The sequence below is a fragment of the Rattus norvegicus genome, chromosome 6, assembly GCF_036323735.1.
Source record: "Rattus norvegicus strain BN/NHsdMcwi chromosome 6, GRCr8, whole genome shotgun sequence".
Classification (NCBI taxonomy): Eukaryota; Metazoa; Chordata; class Mammalia; order Rodentia; family Muridae; genus Rattus; species Rattus norvegicus.
Window position 1 is genome coordinate 136,122,602 of NC_086024.1, and position 18,825 is coordinate 136,141,426.

Here is an 18,825-nt window from a genome sequence, read left to right on the forward strand (position 1 = left end):
CTTGCTCGTGGCAGGCTTGCTGGAGTCCCAGCTGAGCCGGCATGACCAGATGCTGAGTGTCCACGACATCCGCTTGGCCGACATGGACCTGCGCTTCCAGGTCCTCGAGACTGCCAGCTACAATGGTGTGCTAATCTGGAAGATCCGTGACTACAAGCGCCGGAAGCAGGAGGCTGTCATGGGGAAGACCCTATCTCTCTACAGCCAGCCTTTCTACACAGGTTATTTTGGCTATAAGATGTGTGCCCGGGTCTACCTGAACGGGGACGGAATGGGGAAAGGGACACACTTGTCGCTGTTTTTTGTCATTATGCGCGGAGAATATGATGCTCTGTTGCCGTGGCCATTCAAGCAGAAAGTGACACTTATGCTGATGGATCAGGGGTCCTCTCGACGCCATCTGGGAGATGCGTTCAAGCCTGATCCCAACAGCAGCAGCTTCAAGAAGCCCACGGGAGAGATGAACATCGCCTCTGGCTGCCCAGTCTTTGTCGCCCAAACTGTTCTCGAGAACGGGACGTACATTAAAGATGATACAATTTTTATTAAAGTCATAGTGGATACCTCGGATCTGCCTGACCCCTGACAAGAAACCAGGGAGGTGGATTCAGCAGAAGGTAACTCCTCTGGGGGGTTGAACAGGTCTGTCTTCACGAAGGTCCTCGCCCTCAGAAAGGACCTTGTGGGACAGAGGAAGCAGCCGGAGGAGGAGGAGGAGGAGGTCGAGTGGCTGGCAGGAGGAGCCACATGTGAAAACAGACCCCAACGGATTTTATAATAGACTAGCCACACTCACTCTGAAGAATTATTTATCCATCAACAAGATAAATATTGCTGTCAGAGAAGGTTTTCATTTTCATTTTAAAAGATCTAGTTAATTAAGGTGGAAACATATATGCTAAAAAGAAACATGATTTTTCTTCCTTAACTTAAACACCAAAAAAGAAAACACATGTGGAGGTAGCTGGATGGGTCAGCATGTTACCTTACAAGGAGAACTTATGAAATAATAATACAGTTCTGATATATTCATCCTAAAATTCAAGAGTGCAATCTTGTTTCAAATATAGTATATTGTCTATTTTTAAGGCCTCATCTGGTCGCTGTTTTAATAATTTGTTTGTCAGAAGACCCTGAGTAGGCACAAGGTCTCTAAATTCAGAAGTCATTTTTAATTTAAAGTTCTACAAATAATTGTTACTGCAAACATTTTGTTTTAAAACGTTGATAGACTGATATTTCTTGGAAGAAAATGTAAACTATCAAACACTGGTTATCACTTGTGATAGGGAAGAGAATATTGAACCTGTTGTTATTTCTCGTTAGAAATGTAGCCTTCGGTATCTGTCGTAGCTCCGTGACTACTTCACGATGGCGATGAGAGGATCAACGCTCCTGGATGCTGTGCATCATTTCAGACTAAAGTTGTTCTCACCCTAAAGTAGGGCATCAGTTGAACTTTGGAGTTCTAAACAAAATCCTATAGGTTTTTAAAATTCTGCCCCATGTTTAGACAAGCTCTGTGTTGCTGACAGCACCAGCCTTGGTCTCCAGTGTCCGGTGTCGGGGATAGGCAGGTGACCTGTGCCGCAGGAGGCCCCAGCAAGCATCCCATCCTGTCATGCTGCTGCATTCGGCTAGCGCTCTCCGGAAGGAAGCGACGTCTGTGCTCAGAGATGGTGGCATACGGTACATGTGCCTTAGATGTGACATGCTGCTTCTCGTCCCTGGGTTTGCGTTCACCATGATTCTAGAAAGTGGTAGTTTAACCAGATCTCGATATCTCTCTCTCTCTCTCTCTCTCTCTCTCTCTCTCTCTCTCTCTCTCTCTCTCTCCACCAGATCTTTATCTCTGCCAGGGCCCTCAGACAACTCTGAGGGAAGCCAGGCCTCTGTTGGCAGCTTCTGAGGCCTCTGCTGCTAAATATCCACAGAGTCCAACTGCAGGCCCCCAAGAGCAGCTCAGTCCCACTCCAAGGGAGGAGGTGTGAGCGAAGCCACACCCTTCCAGGTCTCTACAAGGGCCCTGAAGTCCCCCACAGCATGAAGGAGAAGTGCCCCTGCCCCAAGCATTCCCAAGACCACTGGTCTGGGGGCCTGCCCAGGCTGGCAGCAGTGGCCCTGGCCTCCCTGTTAGGAGGGTGGCCAGCTAACGCCCAGCCTGTTAGTCCGGACGGCACTCTGAACTAGCTCAGTTTCCCCACTGTGACGAGAAGCCTGGAGCCCTGCCCCGGTGCCCCTTTTGCTATGCACCACACTTCATGGTGCTCTACATTGATGGGTGCTACACGCGACGGGTGCTTCTTAGGCAAAACCAATGTGTGCAAACCACCACATCTGTGCCACTTGCCCAAAAGGCGCGCCCACAATTGGCCAACTGGGCCCGCGCTTCAGACTGCCTGCCTCTGGGCTCTCCCCATGGTCGCACGGGGACAGCTGGGTTGGTGCCCGGTAGCCCACCTTGTCTCTGGTGCTGCCATCTGTCCTGGGTGTGCCTTCGCCCCGGTGCCTGCTGGAGGTGCCCTCCTCTCGCACACCTGTCCCCGTGCTTCCATGAGCGGCCTCTTGCTTTCTAGCACTTGCCCTGCCCGTCCATGGCTGAAGCATTTGCTTCTTCCCCCTGCTCCTCCTTTCCATTCTGCTGGGATTGCTTTGGGGTACGTCAGTGACCTTGGTTCTGCTCATAAGGAAAGAGTGCAGAGCCCACGTTCTTCTTCCTCTAGGCCTGTCCGCAGGGTTCCTCCCCCAAAGATCTGGAGTTGGAGGACCACTGGCAAGTCCTCAGCTGGCTTCAGGAAGCTTTCCCATGGCCAGGTGCCAGCAACAGGGACATCCCTGCAGCGCCCCCTTTAGAGACGTCAGTGCAGTACCAATAGGTGTCGGCCAGCAGCATCAGGTCAGACAAAGGCATGCCTGTCTTTAGCTTCAGACCCTGGTATGAGGGTGACCCTGAGGTGTCCTCCCTGCTAGTAAGACTTTCACAAGGCTCCTTCCTATGTGAAGTGGGCCCTCTGGCCTCCCCCTGGTGCCTGTAGGATGTGCGTAAAGTAAGTGACTCTTGCCCCCGAGGTGAGGGCCCTGCACGTCCCAGCTTCCTGTAGTGTGTTGTGTCTGTTGCATTTCTTGGTAATAGTAGATTAGCGGGCGAGCTCATACCCTTGTGCCCTGTCTCAATGTGTGAAGGGCGTGCTGAGACACGTCTCCTGGGAGGTGTGGAGCATGTCGCGTCCTACCTGGGTGTGCCTTGCTCTGCTCCATGCCAGGCTTCCTTGGTGCTCACCACCCGGGCCACTGTTGGGCTGCGGCCTCCTGGCAACCAGCCCTCGTCACATCACAGGGTCCTGGCCACAAGAAGCACAGGGTGGTCATGCGGCGTGGGTGCCTGACTGTGCAAAAGTGTCAAGTTGCTCACCTTTTAAGGGGCCGTTTGCTCCATGGCCTCCGTGGGGAAATTGGGCGCAACCCCTGCTTGCCTGGGGTGGTATCCGTACCTGCTCAGAACTGATGCTGGGAAGACGCCGGCCACTGAGAGGCAGTGTGTCCTGAGGCCCGGCCTGTGGTTTTTGTGAGTAGCTGAAAGCCTGTGTCAGTAACAACCCAGGGCCAGACTGGGAGTGAGGCCTTCTACCTTCCTTGGTCAGGGAGAGGAAGGTAGCCTGAGGCACCGTGGCTGAGCCTCCTTTACCTCTTGGGGATAGACAGAGCCAGCCTAGGCCACGAGCAGGCTGCATGTGAGAGGAATGGTTGAGAATGAATCAGGATAACACAGCCGAGTGTGTGCTGGGCTCACACGGGAGACCAGAGCCTACAGCCAGCATTCGAAGAAGCCAAGGGCTGTTAAGAGGGTCCGCATCCCAGTCCGAATCCATCCCTTTCCTAAAGTAGCCTGTGCACAGATGGCACCATGTCCCTAAGACAGCACAACAGTCAGACAGCACAGCCATCAGCTGAGGAAGGTGTCTGCTTACAGCCACCATCCGCCTCCTGTCTTTCTCTGCTCCTTTTCCATTTATTCCAAGGACTGGGACTCCAGGGAGCTGTGGCCAGAGGCACTGTGGCTCTGCTTCCCGGGCAGGCCTTCAGACCCCCACCCCCAGATCCCCTTCAAAACGACTTCCGTCTGACTGTGTGGCCAGCCTCGAGAACCTAGCGGTCAGATACAGCCCCCTGTGGATAGCTGGTTAGCTTGGGCCTGACATTAATGACCCCACTGCAACCAGGCAGTTTACACAGCGGTCACCTGTGGCAGGCCCAGCAGCAGTAGACAGCATCCAGCAAAGATGAGGGTGTGTGGGACACCAAGCATCAGGGCCATGGGTAGAGCACTCCTGCCCGCCCACGAGGAGACCAGGGGGAGTGCCACGGCCAACAGCATGGTCCTTCTGCCTTCTTACCCGCACACTGCCAAGCATTGCAGGGACTGTACTTTGTACCTGGCCAAGATGTCCCCCTCACCCCCCTACCCCCACAGGTGACAGGGTGGGTCAGTCCCTACCCTCCTATACATCCCTCTGCTTGGGACCATCAGTGAATGGAGAAGGGCTTGGTGGGGCGTAGGGTACTTATTTTTTTTTTTTTTTTTTACTTTCAATCGAGCCCTTTACTGGCTACACTGCAGGAGAGCTAGTGTGGGTTTCATGCCGTTGTGTCCTGAGTGTGTGTGACAAATGAGGGTCTGTCCCCACATCTTCTCAGACTAAGATTCTGTCTCCTGTTTGCCAATCCACAGCAGCTGATTTCTCCAAGCTTGAATGAGCCCATGGGGGTCTGATCAGGTGAGGTGACCGCTGGCAAGTGACCCAGCCCTTGTCAACTCTCCCACCCCAGCTGCTGCTGCCATGAGCACTGTGGGATCTGGGAGCTGGGTTAGCGGGGACAGTAAGAAGGGGCCAGGAGCCCATCCCCAAAACCTGGACATGTCCTAGCCTGGTGTCTGCCTGGGCACCAATACTAGGCAGGCAGGCAGGCAGGCAGGGCAATGACCCACACCAGAGCCAGCCATGGCAGGCCCCAGCACCCAAGCAGAGTATATGATCATTTCCCTTGCACCCCATGTCTGGAATCTTTCTCGTGAGCTCACTGTGGAAAGGAGGTTACAAGCCCAGGGTCACTGTGCCACTCCATAGTCAGTCCCCTTAGTAAGTAACCTTCAAAGGCAAATAAATGACCTAATTAAAAAACACAAAAGCCGGCCTTCCTTCCAAGGAGTCCCCTAAGAATCTGTGGGCGCTCTGCTCCGACTGAGGAAGTCGGAGTAAATGCAGACAGCTGCAGACTGTTCTAGAGTTCCGTTCTTTTCTCTGATGGCACATCTCTTGTGTTCAGTTATTACCCAAAAAAACAAAGACCAAAGAAGGCCAATCTCTCATTTGACCGTGTTTTTAATCTGCCTGTTTTGACACATGCCGTCTGTAGTAACCGCTCGCTGTGAGGCCCCATCTTGACAGTCCAAGTGATCGTGACCAGTGATTAGCGTCCCGTGTTCTTCTGCTCTTCTAAGAAACTGAGACAGTGTGAGTCATTGCCCAGCAATAATGTCACCAGGAGTCAGCAGCACGCCTCATCTCCTGACAGCATTATGATGTTTCGATTCTGTTTACTGTGTGTTACATGTGGTTTCATTTGGTATTTATTTGTGTTTTGAGGTCTTGCGATGTTTCTGTTCTGCTGCTAATAATAAAATTTGTAAGACTGTAGAATGCAAAATTTTGCAATGCTAAAGTGTCTATTAGAGGAAAATAAAGCTGATTTAAGAGTCCTGCTTCCTTACTGCAGTCTCTTCCTGCTTAGGCTGCAGGTGGGCCCCCTCCAGCTGTTCTCACAGCCGCCCGGGGACACTGGCTAGAAGGGGCCACCCTTCGTCCCAAGATATACTCCCACCATTTTGAGATCCCAGAAGGTTTTGAGCAAGCCCTGCTCCTGTCACCCCAGGTCTTGTCTGTAGCCCGCCATGGGTGGCATGGTCCAGGGTAAAGGACCAAACATGGGAACCAGGCCCACAGGTACCAGGGCTGGATACAGATGTGAACTGTACCCTGAAGGGAGCCCAAGTTCTTCTGAAAGGTTTGTCATAAATAGGGAGTATGAGACTTGGAGAGGAAGGCTGGCCCTGGGCTATCTGGCTCCTGTGCACTCTGTCCTGTGGATGTTGCTGCCTCCGGCCCTGACCACTGAGCACCCAGCCCACTGCTCTGCAGGATGCTAGCAGGGAGCTAGAACCACAAATGGGAAACTGGGAAGTCTGCTGTTCCCCTTTCTGGGAAAAAACACTTATTTTTTTTTAAAGCCCCTGGGGAATTCAGAGCTGAGCAAGAAGGCCACCTTCCATGTCCTGCCCAGAACCTGTCACAGTGAGTTCTTCCCTAAGCACTTGAGGGCCATGGATCGTGGAGCCCAGGGAACTCCTGGGAACTGACAGGGCAGGACCCCTGGAGTAGGGCTATCACAAGTATGCAGACACACCTATAAAGGTTGCTGTCCAGGGTTAAATAGCATCTGTTCTCAAGGTCCTAGGTAGGGTGAACCCTCTGGTGGCCTTGGACCTCTGGACCCTGCACTTCCACCCTTTGGTGCTTCCGTTCATGGGGCTTCAGTCACTGCAGTCCCCTGAGGTGGAGCATATCAGGCACTGAGCTCCAGAAGGCTCCACCTGTATGCCCCTTAGCTGTGGAATTTGGGGCCCAGCCACAACTGTCCCACCCACACTGTGGGAGACCAGATAACAGGACCTATTCTGGAGCTGCTCCTCACTGGGACACCACTAGACAAGCAGCCAGCCCTTGTCCCTGTGGGGACCTCGCCCAAAGAGGAACAAAGAGGATTCAAGCCTGGAGTCAGGAAGCCTGGCCTCCAGCTGTGGCATCCCCTGACCCAGGGACCTGTGGCCTTCCGGTCTCAAGACAGGGACAGAAGGTGACAACTGGCCAGGAAAGATGCTGCTGGCTCATCTCTCAGTCCAGGGCTCCTTGGGGCCCTCTGCCTGCCCACTATCCTCTCCCATTACCCAAGGTGGAGAAGGCAGCTGTCTTCGCCTAAATAGGAAGGGGCAGCAGGCTCTGGCACCCACCCTGCAGTTGGAAGAGTGAACCAGAGGGTGAGAGGGTTAGCAGCCACTCCCCGCCATTGAACCTCAAAAGTGTTACTAGCCCCAGCCTATCCAATTCACACTCCTGCACACCCCATAGCCAGCTCAGCCCCAGGAACAATGTGCCTGCCCTCTTATAGCTCCTCCCCAACTACTGTGCCTCCCACGCTCCTGTCTCACTGTCTTGGTCGGGTCGTTATTTCTGCAGACATCCTTGGCTATCTGTCCCTTGCCTTCCCTCCCCACAGCACCGCAGGGCCGTCATTCAGAGTTCCCACAACCTTGAGGTAGGGCATGAGCTATCATGGCCAAGAACAAAATCAACTGATACAGCATTCTTGACACAGTTCGAATGAACCAGTGGAGAGCCTCTTGGTGGCTGTTTCAGTGGCTGTGCTGGCTGGTTGTGTGTGTCAACTTGACACAAGCTGGAGTCATCACAGAGAAAGGAGCCTCCCTTGAGGCAATGCCTCCATGAGATCAGCTGTGAGGCATTTTCTCAATTAGCGATCAAGGGGGGAGGGTCCAGCCCATTGTGGGTGATGCCATCCCTGGGCTGGTGTTCCTGGGTTCTATAAGAGAGCTAGCCGAGCAAGCCAGTAAGTAACATCCCTCCATGACCTCTGCATCAGCTCCCCCTTCCTGACCTGCTTGAGTTCCAGTCCTGACTTCCTTTGGTGATGAACAGCAGTGTGGAAGTGTAGGCTGAATAAACCCTTTCCTCCCCAACTTGCTTCTTGGTCATGATGTTTGTGCAGGAATAGAAACCCTAAGACAGTGGCCTAGTCAGGGCTATGGCTTCCCTGGCAAAAGAAGGTTGCCTGTGTACAGATAATTTGACCCAAGATGGCGGTCAAGACAAAACTGAGCAACCGCCAAGCCCCCGGCTCCATCCTTACCCAAGGTCACACAGAGCACTACTACTAGTTACTCTTTAAGCCTCTGCATTTCTCCTGCTTCCTATGAAGCCCTGACCAGTTCACAAGTGTGTGTCCACGTGTGCCCCGGGCTCGTGTTGACCAGCAAGGACTTTCTGTAGACACACTGTCTGCTCCTGGTCCCAGCCGTCCCTCCCACCCTCTGACAGCAGCCGCAGCAAACTCTTCCTTTGCTGTTCAATGCTGCCTTTAACAGGAAGCCTCATCGCCCAGGTCCTCCGACTGCCCTTCCCGTGTGACAGCCATGGGAGCACCCACCTGGCCACTAGCACTTGTGTCCCATGGGTTAAAACAACAGGCAAGAAGAATATGACCTCCAAGAGTCCCCCTCGTGCTTGAGGCCAAGAGCAAACCTCTCAACACTTAACTCCTGCTGGGTCAGGAGAGCTGATGCCCACTTTGAAGGCAACTGTGCCAGGGTAAAGGGTACCCTGGTACTCCCTGGCCAGTTTGGGCCCAACCTGGGTGGGAAAACAAGTGTCCCCTTCTGCAAGGGAAAACAGGAGGGTGGAGCAGGGCTTAGGGACTTCCCAAGCTGAAGTAGCTCCTCCAGGAGCCGTCCCTGCTCTGTAACCCTCTGCCTCATCGCACACACATCCGCCACCATTCACAGGTGCACCACGACATCACAGCATCCATCCCTATCACAAACTTGAACCGAGGGGATCCCTCTAACACCCCTGCTGTGGCAAAACACCCAGCAGAGGCAGCCTCAGGAAGGAAAAGTGTGTTCTCTTACAGTTGGGGGGGGGGGGTGGCAGGGAAGGCAGGAGGCAGCCAGCTGGTCATCCTGGCTGTTCTAGTGACACTGTGGTGTGTCTCAGGAAAGCAGAGAGGAGTGCTGCTCACAGTTCCGGCCTTGCCCCCTCAGGGTCTGGAGATAGCCTCACAGCCACAGCCAGAGCTGTTTCCATGGCGAACCAGTTAAGCTGACCTGGTACCTGTGGCAGGCATGCATTTTCGCCCCACAGGGATATGTGACTGGGCAGGGCTGGGTCACAAGAGTCAACTCCCAAGTGACATGTTGACCTCTGGACTGGGAGACGCTTTTCTAGTAGCCTCTCATTATCCGCTTTTGCCCAATCTCTATCCTCCTTCACACAGCACCGAAGGACCTGCCTCATCTACTGTCGGTTCCGGTTCCCCGTTCTCATTCCACACATCGTCACCTCTCCTCGACCTTCCTGTTGCCTCAGCCAACCTTCCTTTCAGATGGACCCCACTAGCATCCTCACGCACCCTTCCCAGCATTCTCTGTCTGCCATCCACCGGGCTTCCTTTCCCATCCACCTTACACCGTCTCCCCACAACGTAGTCTACGGCTGTCACCACCCACTGTCCCTACCCACTCACCCACCGCGATCCATCAGCCACCCTCTGCCACTGGCCCAGTCACTCTCCAGCCACTGTCATCCCCACCGCTCTCAGAACATCCAGCACCAGGAGCCATGGGCTATACCGTGTACTCACAGAAGCCCTCCTCACGCCACTGCCACCACCGTTTGGTGACTGGGTGTCCTGACATTTATCTCACCGAGGATTCTCCATTCGTCGTCCACCCTGTCGGTCCCCTACAACCCGCCTGGGTCTACCCAGGCACATTGCACTCTGCCTTCCCTGCCTGTTCACGTCCAGGACAACCACACGCCTGCACTTTGCAGCCCTTCCTTTCTGTCCTGCGGACACATAATCCCTGCGGACACACACTCAGGCCAGGACTGCAGGCCTGGAGAAACCGGGCAAAGATGGCTGAGCCCCAGGGTCGTTGACCACCTCCACACCGTGTCACAGGGCAAGTCAGGCCGGCACCCTCACTGGGCAGGGCCCTGGGTCCTAAAGGGCGGATGCTAAGGTCACTGAGAAGATTCCTCCAAGGGACCTGAGGAGACAGCTGGGCGGTCCCAAGGTAAATGTGTAACATCTGGGCGCCCCCTGCCCCTCAGCCCCGCCCGGTCACGTGGGGACCTCGGAGCGAAGTCCGCGCCGGTGAGAGCCTGGGCGGCGGCGGAGAGATGGGTGCCCTGGGCCGGGTGCTGCTGTGGCTGCAGCTCTGTGGTAGGCTTCGCGTCCGTCCCCTTGGGTCTGGTCCGTGATTGAGGCTGAGGTTTCTCTAGGCTGGAAGGGTCGCGATCTCAGGAGAGGATGGGCTATGGGGGCGGCGTGGACAGTCTGCCTCAATCTCCCCGTCCTCCGGCGTGGGCTGGTGAGGCTCCCAATGCCTAGGAAGTGGAGAAACCTCAGTCTCCTCCGAACCCTGGCGGCTCCCCTGTGCACAGTCGGGACAGGGCTGTCTGATCTGGGCTCGGGGACCCCTCTCTGCCCCAGTGAGCTTCCCGCCAGAGCTCCTTCCTGAGGCCAATTCCTCTCCGAACCCCCCGGACCCCATCCCGGGCAGTCGACGTGTCCTGAATAGTGGCGATGTCCTGAGGGAGGGGGAGGGCACCTTTGCGCGGGTTCTGCGGATCGGCTAAGAGTGCGCCGGAGAACGCTGCAGAGGGGTCTGACTCTGCGCTGTGTGCACCTCCGCCGCGCTTCTCTGGAGGGTCGCCTTCCCGGGAGGGGCGACACTCAGCCTTCCTTTCTCTAGCACTGACTCGGGCCGCCTACAAACTTTGGGTCCCCAACACTTCCTTCGATACCGCCTCCAACTGGAACCAGAACCGGACCCCGTGCGCGGGAGATGCGGTCCAGTTCCCGGCGGACAAGGTGCCTCAGTGGGGAGTTGAGGGCGTGGACTGGAGGTGGGGAGGTCGGCCATCCCCGCGCCTTACGCCACCTCTTGCTGCAGATGGTGTCGGTCCTGGTGCGAGACAGTCACGCCATCTCGGATATGGTAAGGCTCGGGGCTGCGGCCGCCGCGGGCAAGGCTGGCCCCGGGTCGCCGAAGACCCCTTCCCGGGCCTCTGTGCGCCGCCTCGGGAGCCTCTGGGTAGAGACGGTCCCTGAGAAAGGGACATCAGAGAGCACGTGGGGTCTCCCAGTCCAGCTCCACGGCGCCCCCCACCCCCACCCGCAGTGGCTCAGTGCAGGGTGGGCTCTGGGAAGCCCGCCTGCCCTTCCCTGTTCCGGAGGTCATGTTCACAAGCTCCCTGCAAAGCTACTGGCCCCGCTCCCCCCGAGGGTGAGGAGCGAGAGTTCAACAGCTTCTGCCTCCCCCCCTGCACATGCTAAGGCTTAGGGGCCTTAATATGCGCCAAAGGCTATGGCCCCACGACCCTAGCTCAGGCCCTGTGGCTGGAGCCAAGAATGAGGAGTTTGTTTCTTTTTCCTCTTTTGTTAAGGTTTTTTCCCTTCTGTGTATGTGTGTATGGGTATTTTGTCTGCATAATTCTGTCTGTGCTGTGCGCCACTTGTGTGCAAGGCACATGGGGGCCAGGAGAGGGCACTGGGTCTCCTGAAGCTGGAGTTACAGGCGTTTGTGAGTCACCCTGTGGGTGCAGGGATTCAAATCCGGGTCCTCGGTAGGAACAGCCAGTGTCCTTAATATCTGAGCTATCAGTAACACCAAAGCACACCACACCAAACGGAAGGAATAATTATTTCATGGCAATTCAAATATAAAATTCCCATTTAGGTGCACAAGGGTTTTTGGTTGGTTTTTGTAGTTTTGCTTGTTTTTTTCTTTTTTTTTGTTCTTTTTTTCTATTTATTTATTTATTATATATAAGTACACTGTAGCTGTCTTCAGACACACCAGAAGAGGGCATCGGATCCCATTACAGATGGTTGTGAGCCACCATGTGGTTGCTGGGATTTGAACTCAGGACCTCTGGAAGAGCAGTCAGTGCTCTTAACCACTGAGCCATATCTCCAGTCCCTGTTTTGTTTTTGTCAATATAGGATTTCTTGTTTTTGTAGACCAAGCTGGCCTCAAACTCAAGAGATCTGCCTGCTACTATACCCAGCAAGAAATAATGTTTTCGGGTTGGGGATTTAGCTCAGTGGTAGAGCGCTTGCCTAGGAAGCACAAGGCCCTGGGTTCGGTCCCCAGCTCCGAAAAAAAGAACCAAAAAAAAAAAAAAAAAAGAAATAATGTTTTCAGGGTTGGGGATTTAGCTCAGTGGTAGAGCGCTTGCCTAGCAAGCACAAGACCCTGGGTTCGGTCCTCAGCTCCGAAAAAAAAGAAGAAGAAGGAAAAAAAAAGAAATAATGTTTTCTGTGGGTCAGGGTCTCAAATAGTCCAGGCTGGCCTTGAACTAACGCTGTGGATGAGACTGACCTGGATCTCCTGATCTCACTGTCTTGCCTCCACGATGCTGGGATTATAGGCTCACTGACCAAGAGCATGCTGGACCCACGGGTGTGGCAGACCTACAAGGACAGTACAGGCTACAGAAGATTGCCCCCACCTGCTTAAAGCACCATTCCCCACCGGCAGCAGGGGCAGTGGTGGGAATGGGTGGGCGGAGGCTCCCAGGCAGCAGCTCCTGGCCAGCATCTCTATTACCACACAAAGTGTGAACAATTCCCCGTTTCTCCTTGCTCTCCTTTCTCCTTGCTCTCTTCTCTTCAGCACCCGGCTTGGGGTACAAGCTGCTTGAAGATGTTCATTGATGAGCAAGGGTGTGAGTCACTTTGGGGAGCTGAGCGTCCCCTCCAGCTCCCAGTGATATCCTTTGGCCCCATCTCGGACCTCTCCGGTTCCTCACACATTCCTGGAGTCTTCCCCTGGCATTTTCCCCTCCTCCTCCCCTCTCCAATCTCCATCTCCCTCCACCTTTTGCTGATCTGTGGCTCTGGTTGTTGCAGGAAGCCTGCACACACACCACAAAAGAACACTTGCATCGTGGTGGCAATCTCCATCCTAGAGCTCGGGCTGTGTCCCCAATGTTTCCGTCATGTTCTCTGCAGAGTCAGGTGCGGTGGCTCAGCCTCTAATCCCGGCACTCAGGCGGCAGAGGCAGGCTGATCTCTGTGAGTTCATGGTCAGTCTGGTCTACATTAGCAAGTCTTAACCAAACCTCTATCTTCAAAAAACCTACATCGCAATTCGTAACAGTGGCAAAAATTACAATTGTGAAGTAGCAACAAAAGTCATTTAATGACTGACGTCACCACAGCATGAGGAAGCGTATCAAAGGGTCTAGGCATTAGGAAGGTTGAGAACCACTGGCCTACACAGGGAATTCCAGGCTACACAGTGAGATCCTGTCTGGGGAAAAAAAAAGTAACAGGTGGGGGTTTTTTTGTTTTTTGTTTTGTTGTTGTTGTTGTTGTTGTTTTCTTTTTTTCAGAACTGAGGACCAAACCCAGGGCTTTGCGCTTGCTAGGCAAGCGCTTTACTGCTGAGCTAAATCCCCAACCCCAAGTGGTTTGTTTATGATACCAATTGACTCATAAGTACTTTATAGAGTTGGTGTTTATCATGAATGATATATATATATACATATATATTATTTCTGATGGTTCTTCTTGTATGAAAAACGGCAGCCATTCCTCTTGTTTTCTGGCCCTCTTATTTCTTTTTCTCTCCTATTGTCGGTGCTCACTACTCCTGTGGAAGTAGGGGCCCTTGTCATATTGTCACTTTTTTTAAAGCGGTTGCCATGTTGGCTCTAGGTTTGAAGGGCACAGCTTTAGAACACTGTAGAAATTCCATTGCTAAAGCAAACCGCCTTTTCTAATTATTAATTAATGCTCAGTGTTCTTTCCTAACGGGTTGAGACTGAAGCTCCTCCTTCTGTTCCAATTCTCAAAAAGAAGATCAGCACCCCTCCAAGCAACGCGTGCCCACAGCACCTCTAGAGGCCAGAAGGGGGCGCCAAATCACAGCTGGTTGTGAGCCGCCCTGTGGCAAGGGCGCCTGCATCCCTTAAGGCCCCGGCTCCAATCACTTATTGGCTCTTCCTATCTTGTTTCCTCTCTGTTCTGCCTTTTGGGGGCTAGAATAGTCTCTGTCTTTGATATCAAACGTACCTGTGTGTGGGGGGGGGGGGCGGTTAGATTCTGCTTGCTGGCGTTCAAACTGAAGTTTAGTTTCCCAAGCTCGGGTCTCCTTGGTTTCGTGTCTCTGCCTCAGCCTCTCTCAGCCCTCATATATTAACTTGGTACTTAGATGCCCAACCTTGCCCTGGACTTCTCTGCTGTCTTCTGTGGAGCCTGGGCGTGGACACCTGTCACCGAACACCCAGAGCTAGATCAGTCCTGGTGTTTATCTCATCTGCTAGTGCTTGGTCCCTGGGGGTGGGGTCTACATTCTCTTCCTAGTTCTTCTGAGGTTCCACCACGTTATATCATGCCAGTCTCCAGCTGTCCCCACCTGTGGATGGAGTCCCTGGCTTTCACTGTGCTTCACCCTTGGTGAAGTGTAGCTGGCCTGTGGCATCATCTCCTCTGTCAAGGGCGAGGCTTTGGATAGGTCTGAAGCTCTGGGAAGGCCAAGTGGGGACAAGAACCTGGGCTGTGGGTTTGGCTGATGACCTGATGACCCTGCAGGGAGCAGCTCCCATGGTCTCCATCTCCTTAAGCTCTGGGAGAGGGATGGAGAGTTGAGGGACGAGAGGCTTGGGGAACCAGGAAACGGTGTGTCGGGGTCATTCTTTCCCTTCCCTACGGCATACTCCTAGCACAGAATCGGATCTGAACGCTGAGGGGGATCCCATAGTGGAGCCTGGAACTAGCTAAAATCACTCTTAAATTTCCTGCCTTCTCCTGTATCCCTATCTCTCTGAAACTGAAGCCCCTTCCCCAGTGGCGTATGAATATATTTTAAAGTCTGATTTCTAAGACCCAGGAGACCTTGTCTTATACTTTCTCCAAGTGATGGGTGCTGGCAAATGTCACCTGCCGCCCCAAGTGCTCCGTGGGTTCCCAGGGTCTCAGCTGTGCCCTGCTCCTTAGCATCAGACTCTGCTCATGTGACCGTCTAAGCCTCGGCTACGGCTCAGTTAGGGGTCCTTTAGCCCTGGCACATGTGCCCGCTGTGCCCTCTCTTTTCTTTCCCTGGTGACCCAGCTGTCAGCCAGATTAAGGTTCCCGGTCCCTGACACCACTTGGATCCCCACCAAGGTCGCGCAGCTTGGGTTCCCCCTTGTGCCCGGGAGGTGTTAGTTGTCGCAGGGCATTGCCGGACCCCGCGCCACCTCAGCACCCGCCTTCCGCAGCTCCTGCCGCTGAACGGGGAGTTCGTCCTGGCCTCGGGAGCTGCATTCAGCGCTGCAGGAGGCGACTCCGACCCGGCTTGTAACCCTGGTGAGAAAAAGGGCGTGGCTGGGCGTGGTCAGGGGCGGGGCTTGGAGAGGGCGGGCGCGCGGGCCGGGCGCATTGGGAGGAGCAGGGCTCAGTGGGTTGGTGCGCCCCGGCATAGGCGCCCCGTTGCTCTTCCGCAATCCCGACCGCTTCTCCTGGCTTGACCCTCACCTATGGAGCTCCGGAACCCAGGAGTCTGGCATCTTCTTCGTGGACGCCGAGCGCGTGCCCTGCACCTACGACGACGTCCTCTTCCCGCGCAACGGGTCTTTCCGCGTGGCGCTTGGCCCAGGCCCCAACCCGGTGCACGTCCGCAGCGTCTCGGCCGTGGGTCAGGTGAGCAGGCGCGGGAGGGCTGGGTCCCATGTTCTGTGCGCGTCCCCGTGGCATCCTACAGCTGCGCGCGTGGGCCCGCGCACTCAGACTCTCTCCCGGCTCGCCTGGGGCCGCTGGTAATGCCACCACCTGCAGACGTTCACGCGCGACGAGGACCTGGCCGCTTTCCTGGCGTCCCGCGAGGGCCGCCTGCGCTTCCACGGGTCGGGCGCGCTGAGAGTGGGCTCCCAGGCCTGCACCGACGCGACGGGCTGCGTCTGCGGCAACGCCGAGGTGAGTGAGCCTTGACCGGGGAGAGCGCGAGGCTCGCCCCGGCCACGCTGGGGCGCGTGGCTGCCGCTGCGCTTTTCTGCATTCACCTCCGTGCCCCCCACCCAGACGCTGCCGTGGATCTGCGCGTCTCTGCTGCAGCCCCTGGGCGGCCGCTGCCCCGAGGCCACCTGCCAGGACCCCGTAAGGCCTCAAGGACAGTGCTGCGACCTCTGCGGTGAGCGTCCCCCCCACCTCCCGGCCCTCAAACGCACTTCAGGCGGACTTCCCTCCACTGCTGGGGTCCGTGGCATTGAGCTGTCCTCTCGTCGCAGGAGCTATCGTGTCGTTGACCCACGACCCCACATTTGACCTGGAGCGGTACCGAGCGCGGCTGCTGGACCTCTTCCTGAAGCAGGTAAGGAAGCCACACGGCGGGTGCCGGCTCCTGATAGCTGAGTCCCCCTCGGCCCGACGGCAGAGTCCCGGCCAACCTCCTCCCTCCGTAGCCCCAGTACCAGGGCCTGCAGGTGGCGGTGTCCAAGGTGCTGCGCGACGCCCACACCGAGATCCAGGTGGTGCTGCTGGAGACCCGGCCGGCGACCGGCGCAGCGGGGCAGCTGGGCCACGCGCTCCTTCAGGACGCGGTGGCACAAGGTAAGCCCGCACCTTCCGTCCCTCTGTGCCCTCCCTCCCCTCACCGACCCCGGGAGCCCGGGCCCCCGCTGAGTCCGTCCCGTTGCAGGCAGCGTGCTCGGCATCGTGTCGGCGACCCTGCGGCAGTCGGGCAAGCCCACGGCGGCAAACTCGGCGCTGGATCAGAACGGGTCCGGAGCCGGGCTGGCGGGCGGCGTGGCGGCCGTGGTGCTGCTGGCTCTGGTGGGGACTGTGCTGTTGCTGCTACACCGCAGCGGGAGGCTCAGGTACGCTGGCCGCTCCGGAAGGCAGGCTCCCAGAGAGGCTCGCCCCGCTGTCCCTGGGGTTCACGTGCGCCCACTTCCGGCAGGTGGAGAAGGCACGGAGATGCTGAGCCCACATCGGCTGGGCTGCCGCTGGGTTTCCGAAATCCGATTTTCGACGTGATGGTCTTCAAGCAGCAGGTGAGACGTCGGCGGGAAGAAGCTTTGGGGGTCCCCTTGGGGTTGGTGCTTGGGACCGTGAGCCCCTGACCTTGTGACTCCGCAGCAGGCCTCGGTAGAGTTTGCTGACTCAACTCAGAAGGTGGACATCTTGGACATTGATACCAACTTCGGCTGCTTCGTTAACCCACTCTTTGCTGGGGAGGCAGAGGCAGAGGCCTGACCTGCTGGGAGGGTACTAGGTCTCCAACCTGTGGACTCTTCACCCCTCTGAGACCATGACTTCCTTCTGGTGGCAAGGACAAGCCTACTTTGCCCAATAAAGGGTTGTTTGTTCATTTGTTTTTTTAATTTGCTAGCAAGATGTCATTTGTAAGCGTGCTTTACTTGACTGACGGGGGTCTGAACTCAGGTCCTCAGATCCACGTAGCAAGTGCTTTTACCATTCAGCCACCCTGTGGTTTGTGGTGTTTCATTTTGAGGTGGGAGTCTCACCATGTACTCTAGGAAGACATTAAACTTCTGGGCTCAAATCTCTCTGTGCACCTCAGCCTGCGTGATTAGCTGGGGCTTGAGGTGTGACCCCCGAATCCAGCAGTTTCAAATGGTCGTTGATACTGTTCCAGTTTTGGCTTGGTCAGATATCAGCTCACAGCCAGGTTCAGGTCTCACTGGAATAGAGCCCTGCCTCCTGTCAGAACATTCCGCTTTGCATCTCTTTTCTCCACTTACAGGGTGGTGGACATGAAGCCTCCGGTCCTCTCAGGTTGTCCAACTTTTAGCTTAGTGGGTGTTCAGAAACAGCAGTTCCAGTTCTTAGTAATTTTTATGGGAAAACATCGGATCAGTGTTAGTCATGGTGGGTGGCGCATATCTGTAACCCCACTGCTAGAGAGGCAGGAGGATCAAGGGTTTGAGGACAGCCTAGCCAAGACTCTCAATAAACAAAACCCAAACTAAACCAAGAGGGGAGGCCGAGGAGATGGCTCCGTGGGTAAAATACTTGTCTTGCAAGCACGAGGAGCAGTTTGAGTTCCGGATCCCACCTAAAAACACCAGACATTCAATACAAGTGTGTAACCGTGGCACTGGGGAGGTGGCCGCCAGTTTACGTGAACACCAGAGGAAGATTTTCTGCCCCACATCCCTGCATGCACACGTGTGTACCTGTATATCCTGAACACGTGTACATGCATGCACACACCCCTCAAAAAAAAGGAAGAAGGAAATTAGGTTGGCAACCTGTACAAGGATTTACAATGGATTCTAGTCTAGAGGTAGAAGGGGGGGGGGAACCTTAAAAACCACAGTCAGGGGCTGGAGAGATGGCTCACAGATAGAACTGTCTGTTTGGCACCACATGGCAGCTCACAATCATGTAACTCCAGTCCCAGGGGATCTGGGCTCCTTGGGAACAGCATACAAGCCGTGCACATATATACACACAGGCAAAACACTCAGCACCTGAAAACCAGCCTTTAAGAAAAAATAGAAACCACAGCCTCACAGATACCAAGTATAGTGTGGTTTTTAGAAATATTTTTGCTCTCTAGAATTACATTGACTTTTGTGACACCTTCAGTGCCAGCACTCAGGAGGCAGAGGCAGGCAGATCTCCGAGTCTGAGGCAGCCTGGACTACATAGAGAGTTCCAGAACACCCAGGGCTACACAGAGAAACCATGTCTCAAAAAACAAAGAATAATTTAGTTTCTTCAAATTTGGCTTGATCATATAAATGCAGCAAAGCAAACTTGGTCTACCGTAGAAACCATTCCAACCCTGCTTGGGGGAAGCGGATCTCCCAGCTCGTGGAGCACAGGAGGGGCAGGACTTAAGGGGCCATGGTTTTATCCACTCAGTGACTGAAGTGAAGACTTAAGGGTTCTTTGAAAAGTCAGCTGTGCTGGGTGGTGTTTTGCTGGGAGCAAACACACGAAGGAACGTTTCAC

At 55.0% G+C, this 18,825-nt stretch overlaps 2 protein-coding genes across 12 annotated transcripts in view; both read left to right on the forward strand.

Moving 5' to 3' along the window:
- Positions 1-5,762, forward strand: part of Traf3 (Tnf receptor-associated factor 3) — a 103,267-nt gene extending 97,505 nt beyond the window's left edge. For 9 of the 10 annotated variants that reach the window (XM_039112591.2, XM_039112585.2, XM_039112589.2 and 6 more), the window contains one exon: positions 15-5,758. In XM_039112591.2, the coding sequence (XP_038968519.1) occupies positions 15-586 (572 nt within the window). In that variant the 3' untranslated portion in view covers positions 587-5,758. Of the gene's footprint in view, positions 1-14 lie in introns of all 10 variants that reach the window. The other variant, NM_001395112.1, reaches the window with a different exon arrangement.
- Positions 5,763-9,965: 4,203 nt separating this feature from the next.
- Amn (amnion associated transmembrane protein) lies at positions 9,966-17,407 on the forward strand. Of its 2 annotated transcripts, none has more exons than NM_001108061.1 (12): positions 9,966-10,077; positions 10,610-10,728; positions 10,811-10,855; positions 15,126-15,213; positions 15,329-15,546; positions 15,682-15,819; positions 15,925-16,033; positions 16,131-16,213; positions 16,305-16,452; positions 16,541-16,718; positions 16,802-16,895; positions 16,981-17,407. In NM_001108061.1, exons 1-12 carry the CDS (start codon positions 10,035-10,037, stop codon positions 17,095-17,097), a joined length of 1,380 nt encoding a protein of 459 aa, NP_001101531.1. In that variant the 5' UTR covers positions 9,966-10,034; the 3' UTR covers positions 17,098-17,407. The 2 variants fall into 2 exon arrangements, with proteins under 2 accessions (NP_001101531.1, XP_006240650.1); XM_006240588.3 differs by having other exon boundaries at positions 10,021-10,077; positions 16,984-17,225.
- The last annotated feature ends 1,418 nt before the right edge of the window (positions 17,408-18,825 follow it).

What these genes read in the sequence shown, in the direction of transcription:
- Amn (NM_001108061.1), top strand. Translation starts at nt 10,035, where the DNA reads ATGGGTGCCCTGGGCCGGGTGCTGCTGTGGCTGCAGCTCTGTG. An exon ending in GCGTCTGCGGCAACGCCGAG is followed by an intron (nt 15,820 to 15,924) that starts GTGAGTGAGCCT and finishes CCCCCCACCCAG; the next exon opens with ACGCTGCCGTGGATCTGCGC. An exon ending in TGGACCTCTTCCTGAAGCAG is followed by an intron (nt 16,214 to 16,304) that starts GTAAGGAAGCCA and finishes CTCCCTCCGTAG; the next exon opens with CCCCAGTACCAGGGCCTGCA.